Below are 24164 nucleotides of genomic sequence, written 5' to 3' on the forward strand. Positions count from 1 at the left end.
ATGAAATTATTAGAGAACACTAATACAAATTTTAACTCCGCTTCGTTCATTTTCCTAAACTCTATACATAAATATTTACTGTGATGCCTGTTTCTTTATATTCAATTTTCACGTAATCCAGTTGTTGAAGTTTCCTCCAGTCTGATTTTTGAGAGCAGTTCTGTTGCTTAAGTCACAGCTGTGGGTTCTCTTTTTGCCTGCAATCTCATTCATACAAATGGACCCATCCTGGAAGCAAATTACCGGGGGCTGGATGAGGGCGGATCATTATATTGGCCCTTGACTACTTTTGTAATGTGCTCTTTATGCAAGCAGAATTACAGAAATATGTGATATAGCATTGGATTTCAGTTTTATGAGCAAATTTCGGAGTTTACCTTTTTGACGCACGTCTTTCCCACTTAGGATACGCTCCACACAGTCCTGCGTGCAGGACTTGGCCCAGCTAGCTGGCCGGGTCCGCAGCAGCAGAGAGCCATTTCTTTCTCTGCCCTCCATAATTCTACTAAGTCAACAAGATGTTCATTATGCAAGTGAAATTGAGATTAGGATGTAATAATTGAGATGACACTAATCTGATGGGAGCCCTGTAATTCTAAAGCAATGAAACCCTTAAGTAATTTTTCTTTTCGTATGGATGGCCTCTTGGGCTAGATTCTGATTAGTTACAAATCTATTTAGCTTCAGTCCACGCACATGAAAGCAGAATCTACTGTCCCTTGCTGAAATTCAGTAAATCAATTAGTAAAAAGCTATTTATTTGAGCTAACTCTTCTTCATGAGAACTGAAGCACGCAGAACCAATAACCAAAATTGAAATTCTTGGCCACGGTGACAAGAAAAATTGCAGAAAAGTTCAGTATGTGAATGTGCTGAAGGAAACACAATTGGATATGGTACTTTCTGTACAGAAAATAGGATACCCTATAAAGTGGTGCTTTGCTTGAGCACTCTATATTACGGAGAAAAACGTACTTTTATAAGAATTATGTTTCACTCTATCATATCTTTTATTAAATTTTTGTAATTTGAAAAGCAGATGTCTTTTACTCCAAAGTCTACCTTGCCACAAAATGCAGTTTCTTTTATTGCTGGGCCTTAAACGGAGGGAAATTCAGATCCAAAATCACTTCTGACCCATAAACTGATGAAGACTCTTCATAAAGTAATAAACCATAATAGCTCTGTGATAGTCTCCTGGGGGCATTCAGTTATAAGCAATAAGGCAATTCATGCATGCAAGTAGCAGTCTGGATTGCTTGCTTGGAAGCAAGACTCATGCATTTTCTTGTGTGGGTGTGAAAGGCACGTCTTTCTTGCAATACATTTGAACTGACATCTAAGTGAGAGAGCTAGAAGAAAAAATATCTCCTTGTATTGCTTAAAAAACTGTATGCAGCACATTTACAGTGGCATAAAATGGTGTCTTATACTTTGTCACTTTATACCTACCTAGTACTGTTTTAAGTAACAGCTGGAGAGAAATGCGGCTATTAGCCTTTCCCTGGATATGTAACTCAGATTAAGCCACAGAGAGACTATATTTAAATAGCTGAAGACTGCCAACGCCAAAAAATACTATTGGGCCATGTTTGTTTATATGCAGCAATCTCAATCAACATTTACTTTTGCATTCGGCGAAGGACGCGCTGGCTCTGCTGCAAGGCCAGGCAGGCCGATCAATACGCGTCCCGAATTTTCTGCCGCCGCTCCGATGCCCGCAGCCACCTTTCCCCACGCCAGCAGAAGCAGCACCTCTCCTAACCACTCCAGTCCTCCCGTCCCAGCCGTTCCGACCGCGCCCGGGCGGCGGGGCGGGCGCGCGCGCTGCCTGCCCGCGGGGCCGGGGACGGGGGGGGGGGGGGCGGCGCGGCCCCGCTCCATGGCGACGGGCGCTCAGGAAGTCGCGTCAGGGCCCGGCGCCGCCGCACGCGGCCGGCGGGCGGCAGCGGGCAGCGGGCAGCGGCCGGGGCGGGCGCGGCGCTGCGGGCCGGCGCCGCAGGTAGGGAGCGGCGCTGCCGGGGTCAGGGGCGAGGGGCTGCGGCGGCGCCGCGGAGGGCGGCCGCGCGGTGCCCTGGGCGGGGAGAGCGGGGGCCGCGCCGGGAGGGGCGGGGCGGGGGGCTGGGGGGCCGCCCCCTCGCTGCCTGCCTGCGGCCGGGCCGGGCCGGGTCGCCCCGGGGTCGCGGTCCCGCCGGGCCGGGCCGGGCCGGGCCGGGCCGGGCCGGGCGGGGTCGCGGCGGGCGGTGCCGGAGGCGCTCTGCGTGCGGCGGGGCTGCCGAGCGCGCCGGGCGGGGAGCGGCGGGAGGATGGCGGGGTGCCGCAGCCGGGCAGCGTAAGCAGCTCGGTGGCGACTGAGCGCTGGAAGAACAGACTTGGCAAGAGGTAGGTAGGAAGCTGCTGATGCTTAAAGAGGCTCTTTTGCCTGCCTGCCTTGGGAAGGCCGTGTGTCACAGAGGCAAGTGCCGCGGAGGTGACCTTGGGCAGAGCTAGGGGATGCGGCTCGCTTTCGCTGGTTAGGCGCTCGCCAGCGTTGTGTTGTGTTTGTTGAGCAGTTGGGCATTGATTCGCCTGAGCCCCGATTAAGTGAAAGGCAAATTAAGCTTAAGGTCCAGGCAGGACAAAGAAGGGTGTCTTACGTGCTTAGGCGATGTCCGGATAGGTGTGTGCATGGGTATGGTAGCTCAGGCGCCGCCGGTTCGTGCCGGGAACTTTGTGCATGGAGATGTTACAGGAGAGTCTTGCGACTGCGTGTTTGGGGAGGAGTGTAAGTAAAATAAAAGGCTGGACTAAAAATTTAGGCCTTGCTCTTGCAAATATTAACGTACAGGATGGGAATGGTTTTATTCCTGGAAGGTTTATAGCACTGGGGCCATAACATACAGTTTCATTGCAGTAACAGATTTAAGAGACGGTGTTGGCACTTCACTATTTTTCTTGATTAAAATGCTGAGATTCCTTTTTCCACTGAGCTCCATAACAAAGTGGTTTAACGTATAGACTTGTGCAGAGATACAATACAGTGCTAAATTCTTTTGGTACACTTGGCCTACCATCCTTTTTGTTTGGCTGAGGGAGAATTATTGTGTTTATTATATGAACTGTAAAACTTCACTTTAAAAATAATTATGCAAGTTTAGGTTTCTTTACTGCTTTTTAATCTACAATGTCACTTCAGTCAGTAGTGTGTTCAGAATTAGGCATGCTTTTGTACATGTGCATCCTTTCCGCCAAAAGAGTTTGAAAACCGGTTTGACTGCAATGAGATCAGACACGTGAAATCTGCAGTGAGGTAGGACTGGGAGAGAATACTGAAGAAAAGTTTTGCAGATGGTAGGTGTCCTTGAGAGAGAAATGATGAAACAGTAAGGTCATGTAATGCAAAAGAATAGTAAACTTTTAGAAATGGCTGAAATATGTATCCTTTTGGCTGAATGGTTTAAACCATATGTGTGTGTGTGTACGTACACACACATGTATGCATATATTTGTCTTGCAGCTTCTGCTCTTCGGTTCCAGTTGCGTGTCATGGATGAAACTGCTTTGTCCCTTGGAACAATAGATGTTTCTTACTTGTCCACCTCAGCGGAGTGCAGTATCAGTAGGTGTAAGCATTCCAGCGAGGAATGGGTAAGTAAGAATTTTGAGTGCAGCTGGCCGTGTTTATCTTATTTTTCCTTCAGGAGTCCTGAAGATGGACTTTGTTTATTTATTTATTTTTACTGTGAAGAGTCAAGGCATTGTGTCTCTTTTATGCAGGATACAGTTTTCTTTTTAATTTAACCTGAAATGTGAGGAATAACCAACAGTTCAGTCTTGTGCCTAAGACTAGGAAGGAAAAGCCTTCGTATTGAACCCTATTAGTCGTCCTGCAGTCTCCTGGTGTGATGTTGTTAATCATTTTATATAGCAGTAAATGATCAGAGTTCCATTCTGTAGTAGATTAAAGTCAAACAGAAATCTGCCTGCTGTCCTAAGAGATGTGGTGGTTTTAAATGCTCACGTGAAAAGGAGTATGAGGTTAAAGATGGATGGTCGTGTAACCGTTGTAGGTGAAGCTATTCATGCAATACAGGAGGCAGAGATAATTTGGTGGATATAAAGAAGGAGCTATTAAACATCTGTCTCCGGTGTTGAGACTCAGAATTCGAAGGAGACAAAAGAGGCAGTGACTAGAGAGGATTGGGTGGAGAATGAAAAGCTGCGTGGGGACTGGCCTTGTACTGTGGTTGGTTTTGAAGCATAGATTGGGTGCAGAATTAGATGCTGCTCTGAAGAGGAGGAGTTGAACTTGATACCGAGGAAGAGTTGGAGACATGGTCAGAGTTGAGGAAAAGGACAGATGTCTTGGCAGCTGTGTTTCCCACTTGCCTCAGCATAGGAGCCATGAGACTGAGCAAGCTGCAGGAACCAAGAGAATTTGTGAAAGAGAGTGGGATAAAGGCAGGCAAGCAAAAAAGATAGATTGTGAGTTTAGTTAGGGCCTGCAGGCAAGCAGGAGGAAGACGTTTTTATTACAATACTGGTTAATGGGAAATTGGCATTACTGACAGTGATAGAGAAGGGATTGGACCAGGCTTAGCACATTGACGACTATTTCAGATGGAAGGCTCTTTAGTCTTGACATAATTGCCAGTTCATGCTACTTGCCAAATCTGATGCACGCACATTTCAGTTTTCAGTCATCATCAGCATTGCACTTGACTACGTGGTTGTTTCTGAATGGGGCTAGCTTTCTAACTAGGTATGTGAGGATCTGTATTTGTGTTTTTTAACTCTTGTGTTGGTTTAAGGTACTGGTTCTACCCAATTTCTCCCTTAACATAATTCAATTTATCATCCTTTTTTTTTTTTTTCCCCCTGTCACTTCCCTTCTGCTACAAACTTACAGGACAGGGTTCAGAAAGTCTGAATCTAGTGGGCCAGATGATGCGTTCTCAGGCAAGCAATAATTCAGTAGATTTTAATGGAAACAATCCACGTTTGTCTGTAAAACCGGCAGTTAGGAATGTTTTCATTATGTCCTAGCGAAAAGAATGTTTTCTGTGAATGCAGTTACTTTTGATTTTCGGTTCAGTAATCTTTAAAAAGACAGCCTAACATTGGAGGAGGCATGGTGATTCCTTTTTCATATTGCTTTGCACAAAACTGCTAAGACCGAGCTTACAGAGTCAATGGAGTTAATGTTTTTCGTACATTCAGTTTTCTTGCAGTTTTACAGGGCCCTGTCCAGTAAAAGTCTAAAACACTTTGCTTATGTTACGAGGACCTTTACATTACTGTGTGTAATTTACTGTTTGCTTCTTTCACTTTTCTCAGTTATCAAATAATTTCCTTGCTATCTCTTACTAGAGTTAATAGTTATTTTAAAATTTCATCCATCAGAAAATGCTGCAGTGCTTTAGGATATATAAGTGACTTTGGTTTTATTTTTAAAATCACATCATCTGCAGATTGTTGGAGTGTATTTTTTGTTTTTTTAGAAAAAATTTTGGGAAAATTTGTATTGGTTTTGGGTAATTTGTTTTTATAATGTGTGGCAGCTCCTCAAATTCCAAGCTCTCGTATACTCAGTACAGCATATGTTTGTGGATATTTACATGGTTGCCTTTTGTTTCGTAGGGAGCGTGTAACTCTAGGCCTACTCTCTTTCGATCTGCTACTTTAAAATGGAAAGAGACTCTGTTGAGCAGAAAAAGGCCATTTGTGGGACGGTGTTGCTACGCGTGCACTCCCCAGAGCCGGGTAAGAAGATTACAGCCTGGATTAGGTTTGGTGATAATGCATAGTTACAGCGTAATGAAGTTTCAGTAGTTTTCTTACTTTCAGAATTAAGGTTGCAATGTTCTTGCTTTGTAAAGGAACGCAGTTTTTCTCTTTTGTTTATGGTTATATTTTCTTTGTCACGTGGTGAACGCAAGGGACAGATACTGAGATACTCTGTCTCCGACTCTTCAGTATGGACTTAATCCTTGCAGAAAACTCTCCAGCTTTTCAGAATTAGCACTGTAAAATTTTATGAAAACATGCATCTGCTCTGCCAGACTGATAATTGGAATTTGATGCTTATGAAAGTGTAAAGGCTTACATTTAGGATGCTTAATTCTCTATCCACAGAATAAATACAGTTTTGAAAGTGAGTAGTATGTTCCCCTTCAAACTTGAAGAGATCAATCCCGTGCTTGAGAAGACAGCTTGGTTTTCTACACTCAGATAATTCCTGGCTTGTCTGCCCAACCTGGCAACAAGAAGTGCCAGTTATAATAATGGGAATATTTGGCACAATGTCAAGATGATTGCACTAGAGAGGCTGTGCAAAATGACTTTTTAATTTTTTTTTTTTGACTTTATTGAACTGCATTGGGCAGGCTTTCCAAAAGCTGCAGATGTAAAATGCTGATAAATGACGTATTTTAGGTTGCAACCAGTTCATTATCTAGTTTGACTGTGTGTGTACCACAGACTTTAAATTCCACTTGACTACCCCTTGCACTGAACTCTATAATTGGCTGGACTAAAATGAAAATTTTGTTGTTCCTTTGACGTAGGAAGAATTATTAGTTCACTTTATTCCTATACCAGAATACAAAACTACAGCAATGACGCACAGATATGGGATAGAAATCCAAATGTGCTGTGAAGGCTGTATGATATGGGCAACAAGACAATTAGATAAACTGAGACTACTTCTAACAGACATTTAAGCGTTCTGACTTGTATAGAGGTGATCAGGAAAATTTGCTTGAGCTTTTACAGGTTTGTAATTGGTCTGTTGGTAATTAGGCTGTTCTTCTCAAGTTGGGAATTATGCTGTAAGAAGAAAAATTCCATTCTGTATTTTGTCCATTTAAAAAAGAAAATAATTACTTGTCCTGAGAAGGAAGATCCTGCATAGGAAAGGGCCATGACCTGCTTTTGCTTTTTTTTTTTTTTTTTTTCTCCATTACTGCCTTCTGCCACCAGGAGAAAGTGCCATTCTTGCAGCAGATCATAACAAACCCGATCCTTACGTTAGTCCTAGACTCCAGATGTTATGCTTTTTTGAGCTGCCTGTTAGTTAACTCTGTTTCAGAAGAAGAATGGATGAGTGAGACTGATTTCATGAGTGGCCGGGCTGATCTAACACCCTGCTGGTGCTGCAAGTGGGAAGTCTCACTTCTGCCCCTCCTGCTCCTTCCCTCTCTCCTTCTGTGAGTGGATAAAGCTCACTAAGCAGAAAACTACCTGCTTTTTTTTATTTCCATCATGTCTTAGTTTTCTGCCGGTTCACTGAGCTAAATTTGCTCATGAAGGGGCCTTATGCGTGCTAGAGCTAGTGTTCGTTAAGAGGAAGGGGCTTAGTGTTCAATCAGAAAGGGGAGGATACGGTGGTGGGAGCTGGGCTTCTCCTCCCTTCCAGCAGCAGAGGACTGTTCCGTGAGCCCGCTTCGTCTCACAGAACCACAGCTTCTGCCTGGCGTAGGGGCAGGGAAGAGTTAAATAAGGAAAAGCTAAAGCATGACATTACACCTCGAGGATGAACTTCCTATTTAAAGCAAGATTATAGCCAAGATTAGAGTGCTGGAGTAGACTCAAGAGTTCTGTGTTACTTTCTCAGCTTTGTTGCTGATTTTTTTTTGGGAATCCAAGAAACAAGTTATTTTACCTCTCTTTGCCTGAATGATCGACTTAGCTTTGAGAATATTAATTGATAATTTTGTGTAGGTCTAAGAAATTAGCATTAGCTTCACGTTCCCTCTTAACAGCCTGAAGCAGGAAGTTGTTGATTTTATGTGCTACATAGATAGCTTTAATGTGGAGGGAAAAGTGTGTTTGGTCCCGCTATAGTGCATGATTGCTACCTAATTTACAAAGACATAGGACATTCATATGTTTGAATTTGTGGCAAATTGTATGTGCTAGAGAAAAACATAAATCAGAATCTTATCCGATTCACCTTGTAAAATTGGTAGTGAGGCTGTTCTGTAGGTGCAGTGTTATTGGTAACTGTCTTGTCTTTAGCTCTAGCTGTGCAGTAGTTCATCCTCACTGTCCTCTGTGTTTGCCTTCCTTGACGTGCACAATCCCGGTGGTTTTAGCTGTAATTCACTGTTGGCATGGCACCATTTTTATAATTAAATATTGTTTGGGCAGAAAGAGACTAACCGCTTGGTCAAGGTACTTGCTTGGAATATGGAAGATTAAAGTTCAGATCTGCTTGCCAAGGAATATTTGTTTATCCAAAGCGAAATGCTTCCCAACTAATCTCGGAACAGCTAATGGTCTGGCCTGTGGAGTCTTTATCGGGGAGGTAGAAGACTGGATTGAGTTCGTTGTTCAGGCAGAGCAGGAATGTGAAGATGATATGTCAAGTAACTGTGGATACCCTGACGCTTTAATTGGGTGCCTGAGTCTGGCTTAATAAATTTCTGTCTCGGGTATAATTTCTGTATTGTGAAAAGTCCTAGCTTATATTAATTTCAAAAGTAATGTTATAATAAAATATTCTGACTTGAAGAATACAACTAAAATACAGGTCCCTTTCTGATATGCAGTGAAGCTTGGAGAATGCATTAAAAATATTGGAACTGGGAACAGAGACTTTCTGAATTTTATCTTGATTTCAGAATGGTTTATACATACTTCATAAGCAAATTGCATACTTCCCTGATTATGAATGTTGAGACATAACTCTTCTTGTACAGAGAAAGCCTACCAATCCTTTTTTTTCTTGATTTTACAGGACAATTTCTTCAATGCTAGTATTCCTTCTTTGGGCCTACGCAATGTCATATATATCAACGAAACACATACAAGGTAACGTGTCAAGTCTTTCCTTTGTCTTTAAGAGTCTATGTATTCTGGCCTCATGGCAGGGACATCTCCCGGATAGTCCAGCCGGAGTGAATATATTGTTATCCTGAAATGCAGGAATTGATGCTGACTTCAGAAAGCGATATACCTGTAAACTCTGGCTGTGTATGTTTTGGAGCTGGACAAAGTTCCTTGGAGTTACAAGCAAGGAGCGTAAGGATCATACCGATTTCACAAAAAGCGGAGCACCCTTTCCCTTGTAGTGCAAATGGCAGCATCCGTTGCGTAAGGCTAAGAGAGGCTGTTTTATCCTTGTGCTTAAGAATGACTTCAGGCTGCACTGTTATTGTATTGAGCAAATCTGGCTCTCAGTTTATGCTTTGATCATTATCTCTAATAAAAATTAAATCTGAAAGTGACCTATTATACTGTGTCTCCTGTGCCTCAGTGGCAGAATGCAAGCCGCTGAAAGATGGTGTCTATAACACCGAAACGATGATGCATTTTCCCGCTCTTTGAAATGTATTTTATGTTCTGGGATGAAGATACTGGAAGTACACAAAAAATCTTTATTTCATTCCTTGAAAAGCTAGTAGTGCTTGCTAAAGTTTTTTTAGAGTAATCGTTAGCATAAGAAGGTTCTGCAGTGTCTGTTGTAGAGTCAGAGTGAACAAAAAGAGGCCAGCAGACTGAAAGAAATGAGCCAAAGGGTCTCAACGGAAGAAAGGCAGTATTGTGCTGCGCTCGAGAGGGAGGAAGCTAACGTCAGAGACTGTTCTTTCTTCAATTCTAATTTTTGTTTTTTAAAAGTTGAACTAGTAGTTTAGACTACATAAAAATAACTGAAATACTATTTAATTTTGACTTTTTTCTATTCATTTTAAAAGTCTAGTCCTTGGATAGATAGTTTTGAATGCTCGAAGTTTCTTAAATTAGAAGTATAAGGGTAACAAAATATGGGTTAATGAATTATTCTGAAATAAAATGCCTTTAGCTCAGAATGTCATTATAGTCAGAAAATTGACAATGTTAATGAAGTTCTTGGGTCCAGTGGGGTTATATAGTGAATGTTTCTTAGCCTCAGAAAGCAAGGGGGATTTTCTTTAACTACTAGTGTGCAGAAGCTGTATTGAAACATAATTGCAGCTTTTCTGAGCTGTGAATTTTTCAGTTTCCTGATTGGTAGCAAGTCCACGTATAGGACCTTGACTAGGTCTATAGTCTGTTTTTATTTTTGTCATTACTACACAATTAGAAAACAGATTTTTCTAATTATTCTACATTGTATCTAAACTGTAAAATGAATATAGAAACCTTTATACTCTTTAATAGTTGTATGCTATTGTGATGATATGTTCAGAGTTACTAAAATATTTGTCAGAAAGAAGTATATATCGCCTTAACTTTCCTTTTAGAAAAATCGGCTCTCAAATGCGGATTGGAAGGGGGAAATGGAAAAGCAGTTAAGCCTACTTACCTGACAGTGTGGTTAGCAAAATTCTTTGGCCTTAGAGAGACAATCTGTTTATTTGTATGACTGCTACGTGCCTGACTGTACTGATTATGCATATGTACTTATCTTAATTTTAGTGGGCATGGCCTATGTGTTTAGGTTGTTTGGCATTTTACGGTATAAAAGATTCTTGTAATCTTTTCTAGTTGGTTTTAATGCTTGTGTAAAGATACCGAAATGTGGCAGGAAGGTTTAAAAACTGCCACTAGTAATTCAGATGACAACTAACATGAGCATTTTCATCTGTGGTTAGCTCTGGGACACCCACTGGGGCATCAGCAGTACATTGCTCTGGCAGACCTAAACACAGCATTTTTCTGGAGAGAGATTGGAGAGGAGAAAAAAAGGAGAGAGAGACTTTGTACGTTTCTGTACTTTCCTGTGCTTCCTGTACTTTCCAAAATGTGTTCCCTTGTCGTCTTTCTGCTCTGTCTGTGATGGCAGCATGTGGAGGTCACTTTCTGTGTCACTTGGACAGAGGAGCGAGGAGCCTCGGTTCTGTGAATCAGGCCCCAAACTTTGTCCCTGGCCACAGCAACCTGTTCCCTTCTTTCTCGGGATAACGGCCTCCAAGAGCTTTCTCTTCCATGTTAATGAAGATCTTTCAATAGTGAAGGTGCAAGCTTCAAATATTTCCAAGGATGCGAAATAATGAAAGAGCCGTAATACTAAATCCTTAAATCCTAGGAACGGCCAGACCTTAATTTGCCCTTCCAGCTCTTAATTCTGCCCCATCTCATGAGCTCTGATTTACGAATGTATTGTCTAGTTACACAGGCTGGGTCCCTGCTCTGTTCAGGTCATGGCATGACTCACGTTTGTGGTAGCTTGCGCGCTCCTGGCCTTGTGAGTGAGGTAGGAAAAGGAAGAGAGGAAAAAGTGGTGAACGTTTGCTGGAAGACTGGATTTTATCCCTTCCTCTTGTTGCATGCATCTTATTTTGAACAATTTTCCTAACATCACATCATATCCATATAGTAGGTGGATATGATGTGGTACGTGATTTTTGGTGAACGATTGTTTCTTCAGGAAAGAAAAATAGTTACTTGTGTGGAGAGAAAAGGAATGCGTAAGAGAAGGATTCGGAGAACAGGGTTAGTTAACTTAAAGGGGAGAGACTATGACTGAATAAGCTGAATAAGTTGTCTTAAATGCTTGACTATATAGAGAGCCTTACTGATTATTTAGTGATTCTACTTGTTTTTAAGTCTTACAAGGAGAAGGACTGAGGAACATGGGACTAGATGTTTAAAAAGACTGGAAAGGACAAAAAGATGACACAACATGTATTTAATGACTGTGGCTAATGCAGATATATTTTCAGAAGTTCCTTTGGGATTTTACTTTATACGTACAATGTGAGCAACTTTCCAAATCAGGTTCAGTGTTTCTTGAAGAAGCTGACAAACTTCTTAGCTGCGCATCTATATTCCTCAGGGGAAGGTCACTGGATCACCAAACGGGCACTACGTAGGTTCCTTCCTCCTCACTGAGCTGAATAGTCAGTTCCAGGAGACAAAAAAATGCATCTTCAGTTTTATGTCTGCTTCTTTATAATACAACTGATGCTTTAAGGCCAGTATCACCCTGAATCACAGTAATGCAGACCTCAGTTGTCTCAGATATTTTTTGATGCATAGCAGTTGTTTCATCCGTAACATTAGTGTATTGACAATTTACTAGGAAATTCAGAAGGTTTTAGGCGGCTTTTTGAAAAACTTTACTTACTTTTACTTCTCAATTGTATTTGTATGTATTTTTAAATTCGTTTTTAAATTTGTATTTTTATTGTATTTGTATTTTTAAATTCAATTTTAAATTTCTTTCTTCAGTGGATTACTTTGAGGGTCACACTCAAAAACCCTTCATGTTTTTGTAGGTACAGAGGATGGCTTGCCAGACGGCTTTGTTATGTCCTTTTTGTACAGGAGAGGGATGTTCATAAGGGTATGTTTGCCAAGAATCTCACAGAAAATGTGCTGAATAACAGCAGGTAAGATACTGCGAAATAAACTATTGTTTTTGTGCATATAATACATATAATATGATGTAAGAATTTGGAAACATCAGATTTTGAAAACCAGACCATTTTTAATATTAGAAAATGCAGTATCTTCAGGACAGCCCTTCAGAACTGCAACTTGCAATTTCTGTTCAAATAATTAAATGAGGGGAGGTTTGTAATTCTTGCTCTCCAAATGATTGATTTATAGTGGGTGGACAGCAGACAGTACACAGAAAAATAAATTGCCATGTGGAGACTCTTCAAACCTTTCTTTATCTAATTTGAGTAAGTCATTGTCATAATAGGAAAGTAGCATTTCAGAGAAACTTGGTTGGTGATGTACCAAGAGTTTGAGGCGAAACTGGGAAAAGGCAGTAGAATTTCTGTTTCAAATACCACATATTAAACGGCATGCTGAGCCCCAATCAGGTATTAAGGTGTCGATTTTTCTGAACTTCGTTGCTGATCACAAAGAAATTCAACCGCGTGCTCACTCCTTGAGGCTAGCTTTGTCGGGAGCCATGCGTTGTCTGGAGTAAGCATTCCTGACTTTGTGATATTGGAGACCCATCTGAAGACAATACTATTGCTTTTGAAAAGCAAAGCACATCACCTTGTACCACAGATATGCTGTGTTAAACAGCTTTATCTCTCTTAGATATGTTTTAAATGGGGGAAATAGACATTATAAAATTTACTTACTTGTTATAAAACTGAGAATTCAAGGGGGCAGATGCTGCAGAAGTGCGAAATAACAGCTGCATAAATCTGTCTAATGAGGTAAGTAAAGTTGTGGCAGTAAAAAGAAAATGTTCGCAAAGAGGGGATTTCAAGACTTCTCTTCATATTTTTAATCTTATTAACCATTTCTGATGATCAGTTAATATCAGTTTGCCTGTGAATTGCATACATACCATTCTATATGATCATCTTTGAGCATGTTTATCTATGCAACTATTTAATCAGACTTGGAAGGGCTTCTGAATTAAATTTAATACACTTGGAGTACACAGTACTTCACTGTGTATGTTTGCTTATGTCTGCAAGTTACTCCTGTAGTAATATATGGCCCTTTTGCAGCAGGAGTTGTCTGTGTCTTTAACTGTTCTGTTGCAGAATTGTCTCATAAGTTTTACTTTTGAATGTCAGAGTACAGAAGGCCATTGTAGATGAGGCTTCTGAACCGAGTACTCCTGGTAGTTTTGCTCAGGCGGATCCCAGAGCTATCAACAAAGTAAAGAAAAAAGCTAGGAAGATTCTCCAGGAAATGGTAGCGAACGTGTCACCTGCTTTAATCAGGTAATAAAAATGGCTCATCTGCGTTGTCAGTGGGTAGAAGGACAGCCAAGCTCTCTCTGTATTATACCCACAGAGCGTTTGTGTAGTCATAAATATCCATTCTTTTAATACTACCTAGTTATGATGGCTATTCTTCATTTTCAGATGTAGCAGAAAATTTTTGCTTTTTCAGGGAATAAACCTGATGATAAGAATAAATAAAACCTTTCTTTTTCTTCCTGAAGATAAGCTTGGTCCAATAAGCTGCTTGATTAAACTGCTGGCCCCGTGTTTCTATCCCTTGTTGTTTCAAGCTAATCCTGGCAAGAACAGCTAGGAGTTCACGTCTTAGGCTGTGAAAAATCTTCAGTAGCCCATTGAATATTATAATCAGTAGTTATATATATCGCAGAGAAAATCTTATTTTAGATATAATCTTCTACTTTGGTGTCTACCTTAACTACTAAAGGTGAATTTGCCTCTTTCATGTGCTTAATCCCCTCCACTGATTTTTCAGTGATGCAAACCCCACCTCTTTTTGTGACTATATTAAGTTTTCACAAAAGCCCAGCTGCTCACTGTCAGCTAACAGGTTTATCCACTAGCTGAGTTAACGTGATGGATCATGGAATCTCCATTAGCTTCTGTGTTTGAACAGCCTTCACAGAGATTGACTCTAAGAAGTTTTGTGTCGTAATTACAGCAGGCTAAGAGATGAAATGTGGTCACTAACCACAGTTTAGTTGATAAGCAGGAACTTGTTAAACGATTTTATAGTAATTTTATTTCATTGTAAAGTAATTAGATTCTGTAGCTTTATCTTTAGTCGTGTAAAAGCAATATAAAAGAGGGCAGCAATGAATGAAGTTCTTTGACTTATGTTTTTTCTTCCTTCAGGTTGACTGGCTGGGTGTTGCTGAAGTTGTTCAACAGCTTTTTCTGGAATATTCAGATCCACAGAGGTCAAATAGAAATGGTCAAAGCAGCAACAGAGGTAAGCGGGTTGGGAGAATCTAGTAAGGCAGATTTCTGATGTAGTTTCTGTTGATGTTTATAGCACTTCTGAAGACTTCCACTAAGTCTGTATAAATACCAGATTCTGGACCTATCTGTCTCGTATCTGTGAAATACCATTTTAAATTAAATATCATGCTTTTTCAGTTGTGTAACCTAAAATGCTAAGTCAACTTACAGTTTTATCTTTGTTTAGCCAGTAATAAATTAGTAGGTCTGTTTAGGATTTTCAGCATCACTCTTATCTTAATTTAGGATAAAAATCTTTAAGAAATAAACTTGTTTTCTTACTTGTTAGCAATCTGCTGCCAATCCTTCAAAACTTATTGGCAGTGATTAAAACAGCCCCTAAATTCTACCATTTTCTTTACACTCAAAGGAATTAGTATTTAGAAACACTTACCTAACCACAACTTTAATCTTTTGTGCAGGGTTCACTTTAGAAAGATGCATGAGCAAACCATTAATTGCATTAATACTATATATCTACAGCACTGATTAACAAGTAACATTGCTGAGGGCAAGTATGTGTAATACTTGATCGATAGACAGGGTCTAGAAATAAAAAAAGAAAGTCATTCTTAGTATTTTCTGTTATATTGTTCAGGAACCCCGCGATTCATAGATCCTTGTTGATTTGTGATAGAAAGAAATAGCAGCACTTGGGTGACAGTGATGGTTTCGCAACATCCACATAAACCGTTTGATGGTTGTCTCAGTACCGTGAGTCTGAAGAAACTGTGAATATTAGTCATTGCTTTCTCGTAACGCCTACAGCTAAAAACTACTAGTCCATGAAAATTAAAAAGTAGAGTTGACTAAAATGTTCTCATTGTCACAGATGAGTGAAAACCAAAAGTAAATAAACAGAAAAACAGTAACTGGATAATATCGGCAGTTCTGATAATATGGTGCTAGCAATCTCAATGATGGAGAAAAAGAATATTATTCCACATTTGTTATTAACTTTGTTCTGTCCTTTTTTCTTCTCTCCCCTCCATAGATGAATTTGCCTCTTATCTTCTTGCCTGTTCACAAATCTCACATTGACTATCTACTCCTCACGTTTATTCTTTTCTGCCATAACATCAAAGCACCCTACATTGCTGCAGGGAACAATCTCAACATTCCCATCTTCAGGTAAAGAGAATAAATTGAGGGAAACTGCTGCTTTTTTGAAAAAAAAAAATGAGGGGGATCTTCAGGTGACCCATGTTGTTACAGCTCCATGGTAGCTGATGGTGTGTTCCAGATGCGAGATAAGCAGAGTATTACAGGGTCATTCTGTAGAATTCGTTTGGTTCCTCTGGCGTGCTCACGGAGAGAGCATAACAAAATCCTTTTGAGAAATTCTGTCCTATCCTAAGCAGGGTAAGGAATGACAGTCCTTCCTTCTAGGAAACTGAAAGAAAGTGGGTAGTCACTAAGGAAAGATGAGTATGTGTAAAAAAATGTTGTGAACGGATAATTCTTCCTTATAAAGTTTTATGAGCTAACGTTCGCAAGGCAATCCTAGTGAGTAAATAATACTTTATGGGAAAGTACTCCACTTGGGCCTCTGCTTATAGCAGAAAATCTTTTAGCTAATGCTTTGGCAATGAATCAAAATTTGGCAATCACTGATCTGTGAAGAGCTGCTGGATATTGTGGCAGGCAACAGGTAAAGAAGGGGGATGTTTTGACTTAGAGGATAAAGTGGTTTATTAAGGTAGTGAAATGCGAAAAATATAGAAAAAGCCTGTTGATTAAGTAGAGTGATATTTGTGTGAATCACACCATGCATAAATAGCGGAATACATTTTAGTTTGAGGGAATTTTAGTAATTCCAAACTTCAGTAATATCAATTCTTGTTAGGAATTTTGTACTGGCTGTGCAGTGATTTCCTGCAAATTAAAATTAATGAGTATGATTCTTTTTTATTATGTAGCACATTGATCCGCAAGCTAGGAGGATTTTTCATTCGTCGAAAGTTAGATCAGAGTCCTGATGGTCGTAAGGACTTCCTGTACAGAGCTTTGCTCTATGTGGTACGTATTTCTTGTCTTTATTTCCATAGGTAGCACTTCAGCTGGCTGACAAGTGGGAGAGAGAGAGAGTTACATCTGACTGGGGATGTTTTTTATTGCTTGGAATTTGTCTTGGGGATCGTGCTGCAAAAACAGGGTACCCTTTGGTATTAAGTTTTGGTTGTATGAAATAAATGAGAATTTAATGCTCGGCATCCTTGAGGATGAGAAGATTTTTCACCTTGGGTAATCCTTATTAAAGTGGAATTAACAGTCTGTGAATGGGGTGTATCTACACGGGTTATGTTAACTTAATGGAAATCTCTCTGTTTGATGTGTTGCTGAAATCCTTTGTGCCATTCAGTACACAGCTGTATTTGCAATGTGGAAGATGGGATGAACCGAGGAACCGAAGGAAGAGAGATTTGCAAATTAGCTAGATGAGCTGTTGTTAGAGATGCTGCTTTTGAATAAACGGCATTATACTGCTTGTATGTTCATGCAAACTAAATTGCAGTTTGGTATGGTTTTGTGTAAACCATTGATTTTTGTTTTTATTTTTACAAGTATTCATGTCAACTCATACTCCAGTGTTTTTAAGAGGAAGCAGTCGCTGATAAGGAGCGATATATTTTAAATGTGAATTTGTCAGTATAATTAGATATTTATTTTTTTATTTTTCAATCTTTTTATATTCAGCACATAGAAGAACTGTTGAGACAGCAGCAGTTTTTAGAAATATTCTTGGAAGGCACGCGATCTCGAAGTGGAAAGACATCCAGTGCTAGAGCAGGTCTTTTGTCTGTGGTTGTGGATGCTCTCTTTTCAAATGCTACTCCCGATGTCCTAATTATACCTGTGGGAATCTCGTACGATCGCATAATTGAAGGTCACTATAACAGTGAACAGCTGGTAAGAGTAACTGAACAACTTGTTTTGCCTAGGGGATTTTCTGCTTATGTGCAGCAGAATGTTGTATAGTTAATTTATGTGCTAGTAGACCTCTGTCACATGTACTTTGTGTTAGTGTTGAAGTGCGTAGAACCATGAATCACAAAGCTTCTCTGGCAGGGAGTGACTAGCTATGGGTGATATATTTCTAAATGCATCCAAGTGATTGTGTATGGAGGGAAAAATGGTTCTCTAGATTTATTTCAAGCTATAAGATATGTTATACTTTATTTTCAGTCTGCTGTTGTTTGCATTTTATTAAAAAAATTAGTTTTAATTGCAAATTGAAAAAAAAACAAAAACAAAAAACAAAACAACTTATCTTCCAGGGGAAGCCTAAGAAGAATGAAAGCCTTTGGAGTATAGCTAGAGGAGTCTTCAGAATGCTGCGGAAGAATTACGGATGCGTCAGAGTAGATTTTGCACAACCATTTTCCTTAAAAGTAAGTTTGATATTTTGAAGATTCTTTTGAAGGTTTTGATGTTTTAAAGTTTCTGTAGTGAGTCACGTTCATTTTGAAATTCTCATTGTGGGTTATCATCGTTAGCTTTATGTGCAAAAGTCTACTGCAGTGGAACAAAGGTATACATACAGCTTTCCTGTATTGCTGAAGACGTGAGGCCTGGGACATGTTTGTGATAGATTAAGAGTCTTCAGTATTAAGGTTTATATTATTTTTGAAATAGTGTAATTATTTTTATTGAGGTTTTTTTTTGTTTTTTTTTTAACAAATAAATCTTTAAAATGATCCGTGTACCATGTAGTAATTCTTTAAGTTATTGAGGCGTTTGGAGTCAAGGGAGACCGAATAGTGTTCTTCAGTTTGAGTAATTGAATGGTTTATACTAGTGTAGGGGAAGGGCATTTTATTATCTCACTGATTTTTTTTTTTTTTTTAATTTGCTAAGCAAATTAGTAACTATAAAAATGTCATGGATTATACGTCATCTACATATGTCCTGAATGTTATTGTTCATTATTAGTTTGCAACTATTACCTATATTAGTTCACCAAATAGCGTTCTGTAGTTTCTTGGCAAAAGTGGTGGTTCAGCTAGGTCCCTTCACTTTTAAATTTTCTTTAATCTCTTTGCAGCTTCTACCAGTGTTATACCTAATTTATCTACACGTAACTTATCTGTGTTCTGCTACTGTTTTGCCTTATTTGTAATGTGACTTTAATAAGATTAACTACTGTAACATCCATCTACTAGAACGTTATTCAAATTAATTAGGCATTCTTCTTTCTGCCCTACTTCTCTCAGAAGAGCAATAGGTTGGAGAGCTTTGGAGAGTTCAATTACCACAGCATGAAATTATTGTGACTGCCTGCACTGCATTATAATTAGTGTAGCTTGGAAAGATACTAATTCACTTCCAAACAAGAAGGCTTGGGTCACTTCCAGGCTATTCTTGGTGCAGAGTTAACAATTGGTCTTGGATCAGTATAAGGAAAAGAAGGTTATCTGCCTTCTTAATCTAGTGAAATGCTAATCGCGCTGTGCCTTCCTAGCAACCTCTTTGTCTCACTTGTGTATGGATTCATTCTTGTACCCCAGAAAGGTGTAAGCATGAGATACATTGCTTACATGTGCCGTGGTAAAGATTTGCAGAAGTGCAACGATATCATTTTTAAATTTATGTAGTTATATCACTGCAGTTTTTTTTTCTAAAGTAGATGAGCTTTTGGGGTTAATTTTGAGTGTTTACAGTTCTGTGAGTACAGAATTAGCAGCACAAGAGAGAGTTGGCTGTGAAAGTCTTTTAAGCAGCTTTCCTGGGAGGGAAACGTATTCCTGACCAGCAGGCTAAGTGGCTCTGTAGTTTCCTACAGCAGTCTTTATAGGAACTGGAAGAACACAGTGTCCTGAAAATAGAATAATGCAAATGGTAACCTATATAGAAAGACGTTTTACTTCTGAGAAAGAATTTCAAGCATGTGGTGTGCTACCTGCTTCCCAGGGGCTTTACCTTATAGCACTGTGCGCTGTCTTACCGCCAAAAATCTGTGGAGGTGCTCCCTATCCTGGGGTTTATGTGGAAAGCCGCAACAGGCAGTTGTTATGATTTTATATTGACCTGACTGAGTACTAGACTTTGCTGTCATTCATGTTAATGGAGGCAATTGTCATTAATTTTAATCTTGGAGAATCTAGTCTCAAGAAGGCTGTTGATAGTGGGATACGGACAGGGATAGTGTATTGTTTTTGTTACGATGCTTTTCCCAAAGTACAGATTCAATGCTGTGGGAAGTTTGCCTTTTCATAAAATAGAATCATCAGGGAATAAACTGCTACAAACTTTTAATTTCTGGGATGTTATTTCACCTTTTGTAGTGTGGGCTATTTTTCATTACAATTGCCTTTTTCTTATAGATGGCTTTAGCAGTTGAGTGCAAGAACAAGTGAAAAAGTACAAAAATAACAAGTCTTTTCTTAACAGGAATATGTAAACAGCCAAAGTCAAAAACCTGTGCCTGCTGCTCTTTCTTTGGAACAAGCTTTGTTACCAGCTATACTTCCATCAAGGTAGAGGTTTGGGGGGACTGGGGAGAGGGAGGGCAGATTAGGTGGGGATTTTTCTTCTCTGTGTTTGTTTATATTTTAGTATTCTGCTTTAGATTACATTTCAAGCTATGCTTGAACTCCCCAAGGATAATCTAATTGTGTGTAGCAAAACAGAAATTTTAGATGCTTGTGATGGTTCTATTCATTACAGCAGTTGTATTTTTTCTGGGAAATTTTGTTTAAATAAGCTCTAGAAATTGTTTGCACTTTTTTTTTTTTTTTTTAAACTTATTCTAGTGACCTCTGTTGGTTTAACTTTAAATTTTAGGGAATAATTTTGTCAGGGAAGGAAAATGACGCACTTAATGAAATAGGAAGAATTCACTTTTTAAATTCCACAAACATTCAGGTGTTTTGTGGTATAATTTCAAAGCAAACAGCTCTTCTTGCTGAGGACTTGTGGGTGCTGCTCTGCTGAAGGAGCTGACTCTCACTCAGAAATGCAAAACTGCACTCTAGGCTAGATCTGCGTTTGTTACGCATTTCAGTTGAGCTATTTGCCTGACTTATACAGGCCTTTGTGGTCCTAGCAGAGACAAAGTCAGTCGTTTATCTTTAGAAAGCTGTAGCTACGTACAGAAGACATTCTAGTATATAGAGTGGCTGAGCTGAAAACCCTGTTCTCGGCAGATATGTTTAATATGAAGACCGCATCTGTAAACATACGTAGCTGCTCAAATTTTTGTGGCACTTGTTATGCAAAACATTTTTGTGCCCTTAACTAGAATATGTAGTGCTTTTGGTGCTGTATAGTTCATCTAACGTGTATAAAATACATCGGGCTAGGTGATTCTAAGTTTTGATGAAAACTTAAATATCATACCGTAAATTTTTATTCTCTACTCAGACCTAACGATACTGTGGATGAAGGTACGGAGGCTTCGCTGCCGAACACCAGGGATCTAACCAGTGAGCCCTTCCGAAGAGAGCTGATAGCCAACTTGGCTGAGCATATTTTGTTCAGTAAGTGTTACAGTGTCATTATCAGCTACTTACCTTTTCTTGCTGATTGCTGCTTGATAGTGTCATACGTCCCAATTTCCCCCCCCCATTCAGGTGAATGTTTCATGACTTCATATGTTTTCTTGACAGTTCTCCCTCCTTTGCCTTGCACTCTCCCTTCTCTTCAATGTTTAGTAAATTGTTTTTCTGATTCATTACAAAGCTATTTATTTTCTTTGTTTTGAAAACTTTGTATTCCTTGCACTTCTATACCGAAATGCCAGCTTGTGGTACAGGGAAGTGTTTGAGCTGATTATCACACTGACACACTGATTTCATATCACTCCATGTAAGGAATTCCTTAAGTGTCTTACAGGCATTATTTCACATATTAATCGCATGACTTTGCCTAGCTGCATTGACCGCTCTTGCCAGGTTTTACAGGTTATATGGTGTCCTTTTAATCAGTAGGTGTGTGATTTTTTGGCATAAAAGATGTGTACAAAATTGTACTTAGTTGTTTACACTAGCAAACACTTGAGCTTTGCTCAGGCTTCTTCATTAAAGTTATTTTAGTGTGATTAGTTTAATATTTTACATGCCTACAATACTCTAGAATTCCACCTGGTCATTGCTATCCTTCTGCAAGGTGAATATGATCATCATATATTGCTAGAAGGAGCTGAAGCAGTCAGGGCTGGGTGACTTGCCAGAGTCTTCCTAATACAGTAGCATCAGGGTGTGGTTGAAATTCATACCCTTTTATTATTATTATACAGACTTAATATGCTTTATATCTCGTTCAGAAGGCACGGCCCTATGCAAGTTCCACTTTTTTTTTTTTTTAATAATGACTACATTTACGCTTTTAATGATGTGCTGAGCTTCTCAGATACTTAACAAATTCCAATATAACTTTATTTTGTTTACCTCTAGCTGCTAACAAGTCCTGTGCTGTGATGTCTACCCACATAGTTGCCTGTTTGTTGCTCTACAGGCATAGACAGGTAAGGCTTCCATGCTGCTTACATAGCCAAGCAGCACTTCGTATGGTCCTATTAAAAAACATGCATTTTGCTATTACATGATACTGATGAGAGAGTACTGAAGGTACTCTTGAGTGCAAATATTTTGGTTAGTAGTGGAAGCTTGAAGAGACATCATTACTGATGAAATAACAATACATATTCCTATGGAAATAATATTTTTTTACGTCAAAAAAATTTTTTTTGAGAATACATGGTCTTGGTTTATTGTATTGTGATTCCTTTTGGATCTCAGATATTTAAACATATATGCCATTGAATATGTTAACAGCTCTTCCATTGATTTTCAGATGAGTTTTATTATTTTTTAATACTAGAATATTACTCCATGATGGCAGAATGAAATTTAATTAAAAAATTTTAATTGAATTTCTATGTATGGGTCTTGGAGGAATGGTTTTTGCTCCTACAATTTTTTAATTTTTTGCATTTTGTTTGAAATTACTTCTCCTTCTAATCTGAAGCTTTTATTGCCCGTAAACTTAGAACAAATTAAAAAGTATTGGTCAAATATGTAACTTTCATAGTCGAGGACACTCTCAACTGTTCCTGTCAATCCACTCTTGCACTTTCGTAAAATGACCAGGGGAAAGATGAATTTTACAATGTCATCTGAAGCCATCTTGGCAAAAAACAAGGAAAGCAAGTACTTGAGGAAAACATTTCCTCGTACTTCCAACTAATTGAACAAAAGTTCTGTTAATTGCTGCGTTCTTAGATAATCAATCATTTAGTTTGTAGTGGAGGTGGTGGAAATAGGAGATTGCTAATGTATTATCCTAAAGAACCGTTCAAGTCTCTGCAGGTTGTGAAATAAACTATGAAGCAAACAAAAACCTTCATTGTCAGCCAGCTGCATGCTTTTAAACTGTAATCCCATGTAATTCAAAACCCGTGGGCTATTTCAGCAAAGCCTCAATGAAAACAACGTTTTCTAATGTGATAGGGGTTGCTTTGGATTACTGAAAATTGACAGTTCGCTTATGTATTTGCTAGGTACATGGTTATGTGGCTTACAGAAAAGGTAACAGCACAGAGAAATTTTCTGTGCAAAAGAAAAATTATTTTATCTTGTCATTCTGTTTTTATTTCTAGGGAACTGATCTTTCCAGGTTGGTAGAAGACTTCTTCTCCATGAAGGAGGAGGTTTTGGCCCGTGACTTTGACTTGGGATTTTCAGGGAACTCAGATGATGTTGTCATGCATGCCGTCCACTTGTTGGGAAACTGTGTAAATATCACAAACACTAGCCGAAACAATGAGTTCTTCATCACTCCCAGCACAGCGATACCTGCTGTCTTTGAACTCAACTTCTACAGCAACGGAATACTTCATGTATTCATTAAAGAGGCCATTATTGGTATGTGTTAGGGTTTACCAAGGAGAGACTAGTTTGTGACCCATTTATATCAACACATGGAGTCAAAAGTATCTGCACAAAAATAACAGTGTTACCTATAAATTACTGAGACAAAAATTAGAAATCCCTCAGCCCTTCAGGTTATGTTTACCTTAACAAAGATAACCTGAAAGCAGGATTGTTTTTGGTCTGTGGGATGTCTCCACCTGTTTTTTCCAAACATCTTTTACCTGTCTTGGAAGTATTGGTATTAGGATGTACTGGTCACTGCCACAAGCAAGGTGCCACACTATCAGAGTTTTCAGCCAACATGGCAGAACCTGTGCTTTGATCTGCAGTATTTTGAAGAGATTTTGTTTCAATCTAACGTTAGTAGAACACAAATGAAATAGTGATGATTTCTTATTAATGTTATTGACATTGGCCCTTTGTACTGCTTGTTGATGATTGAATAAGGGTCTTAGCTTGGAGTTTCCTTTCTTGGAACTCTTACACACTATAACATAATCTATCTTTTTAATCCTCTCTTTTTGATCTAGACGTTACTGTAATTCATTTTGCTAGAATAATTTTGCATTAGCTAGATTTTTCATTGCATGTACAATGGTTGACTGCTTTTAAAAGCCTAGAAATAAGCAGAATAAAAGCTTAAGTTTCCTGTGCTGGAGAGCACATCGTAAAACAAACTTTG

The 24164-nt window shown here is 39.2% G+C and overlaps 1 protein-coding gene across 12 annotated transcripts in view; it reads left to right on the plus strand.

Annotated features, from left to right (window-relative positions):
• Positions 1-24164, plus strand: part of GPAM (glycerol-3-phosphate acyltransferase, mitochondrial) — a 52736-nt gene that overhangs the window by 17148 nt on the left and 11424 nt on the right. For 3 of the 12 annotated variants that reach the window (XM_068949629.1, XM_068949630.1, XM_068949625.1), the window contains exons 1-15: positions 1945-2002; positions 3497-3627; positions 5620-5742; positions 8720-8793; positions 12183-12296; positions 13458-13607; positions 14484-14580; positions 15604-15740; positions 16529-16628; positions 17307-17519; positions 17888-18001; positions 20001-20086; positions 20973-21088; positions 22004-22074; positions 23209-23473. In XM_068949629.1, the coding sequence (XP_068805730.1) occupies positions 3526-3627; positions 5620-5742; positions 8720-8793; positions 12183-12296; positions 13458-13607; positions 14484-14580; positions 15604-15740; positions 16529-16628; positions 17307-17519; positions 17888-18001; positions 20001-20086; positions 20973-21088; positions 22004-22074; positions 23209-23473 (1762 nt within the window). In that variant the 5' untranslated portion in view covers positions 1945-2002; positions 3497-3525. Of the gene's footprint in view, positions 1-1944; positions 2003-2259; positions 2383-2480; positions 2765-3103; positions 3331-3496; positions 3628-5619; positions 5743-8719; positions 8794-12182; positions 12297-13457; positions 13608-14483; positions 14581-15603; positions 15741-16528; positions 16629-17306; positions 17520-17887; positions 18002-20000; positions 20087-20972; positions 21089-22003; positions 22075-23208; positions 23474-24164 lie in introns of those variants that run through there. The other 9 variants (XM_009668662.2, XM_068949628.1, XM_068949626.1 and 6 more) reach the window with 8 other exon arrangements.

Source organism: Struthio camelus, chromosome 7 (genome assembly GCF_040807025.1).
Source record: "Struthio camelus isolate bStrCam1 chromosome 7, bStrCam1.hap1, whole genome shotgun sequence".
Classification (NCBI taxonomy): Eukaryota; Metazoa; Chordata; class Aves; order Struthioniformes; family Struthionidae; genus Struthio; species Struthio camelus.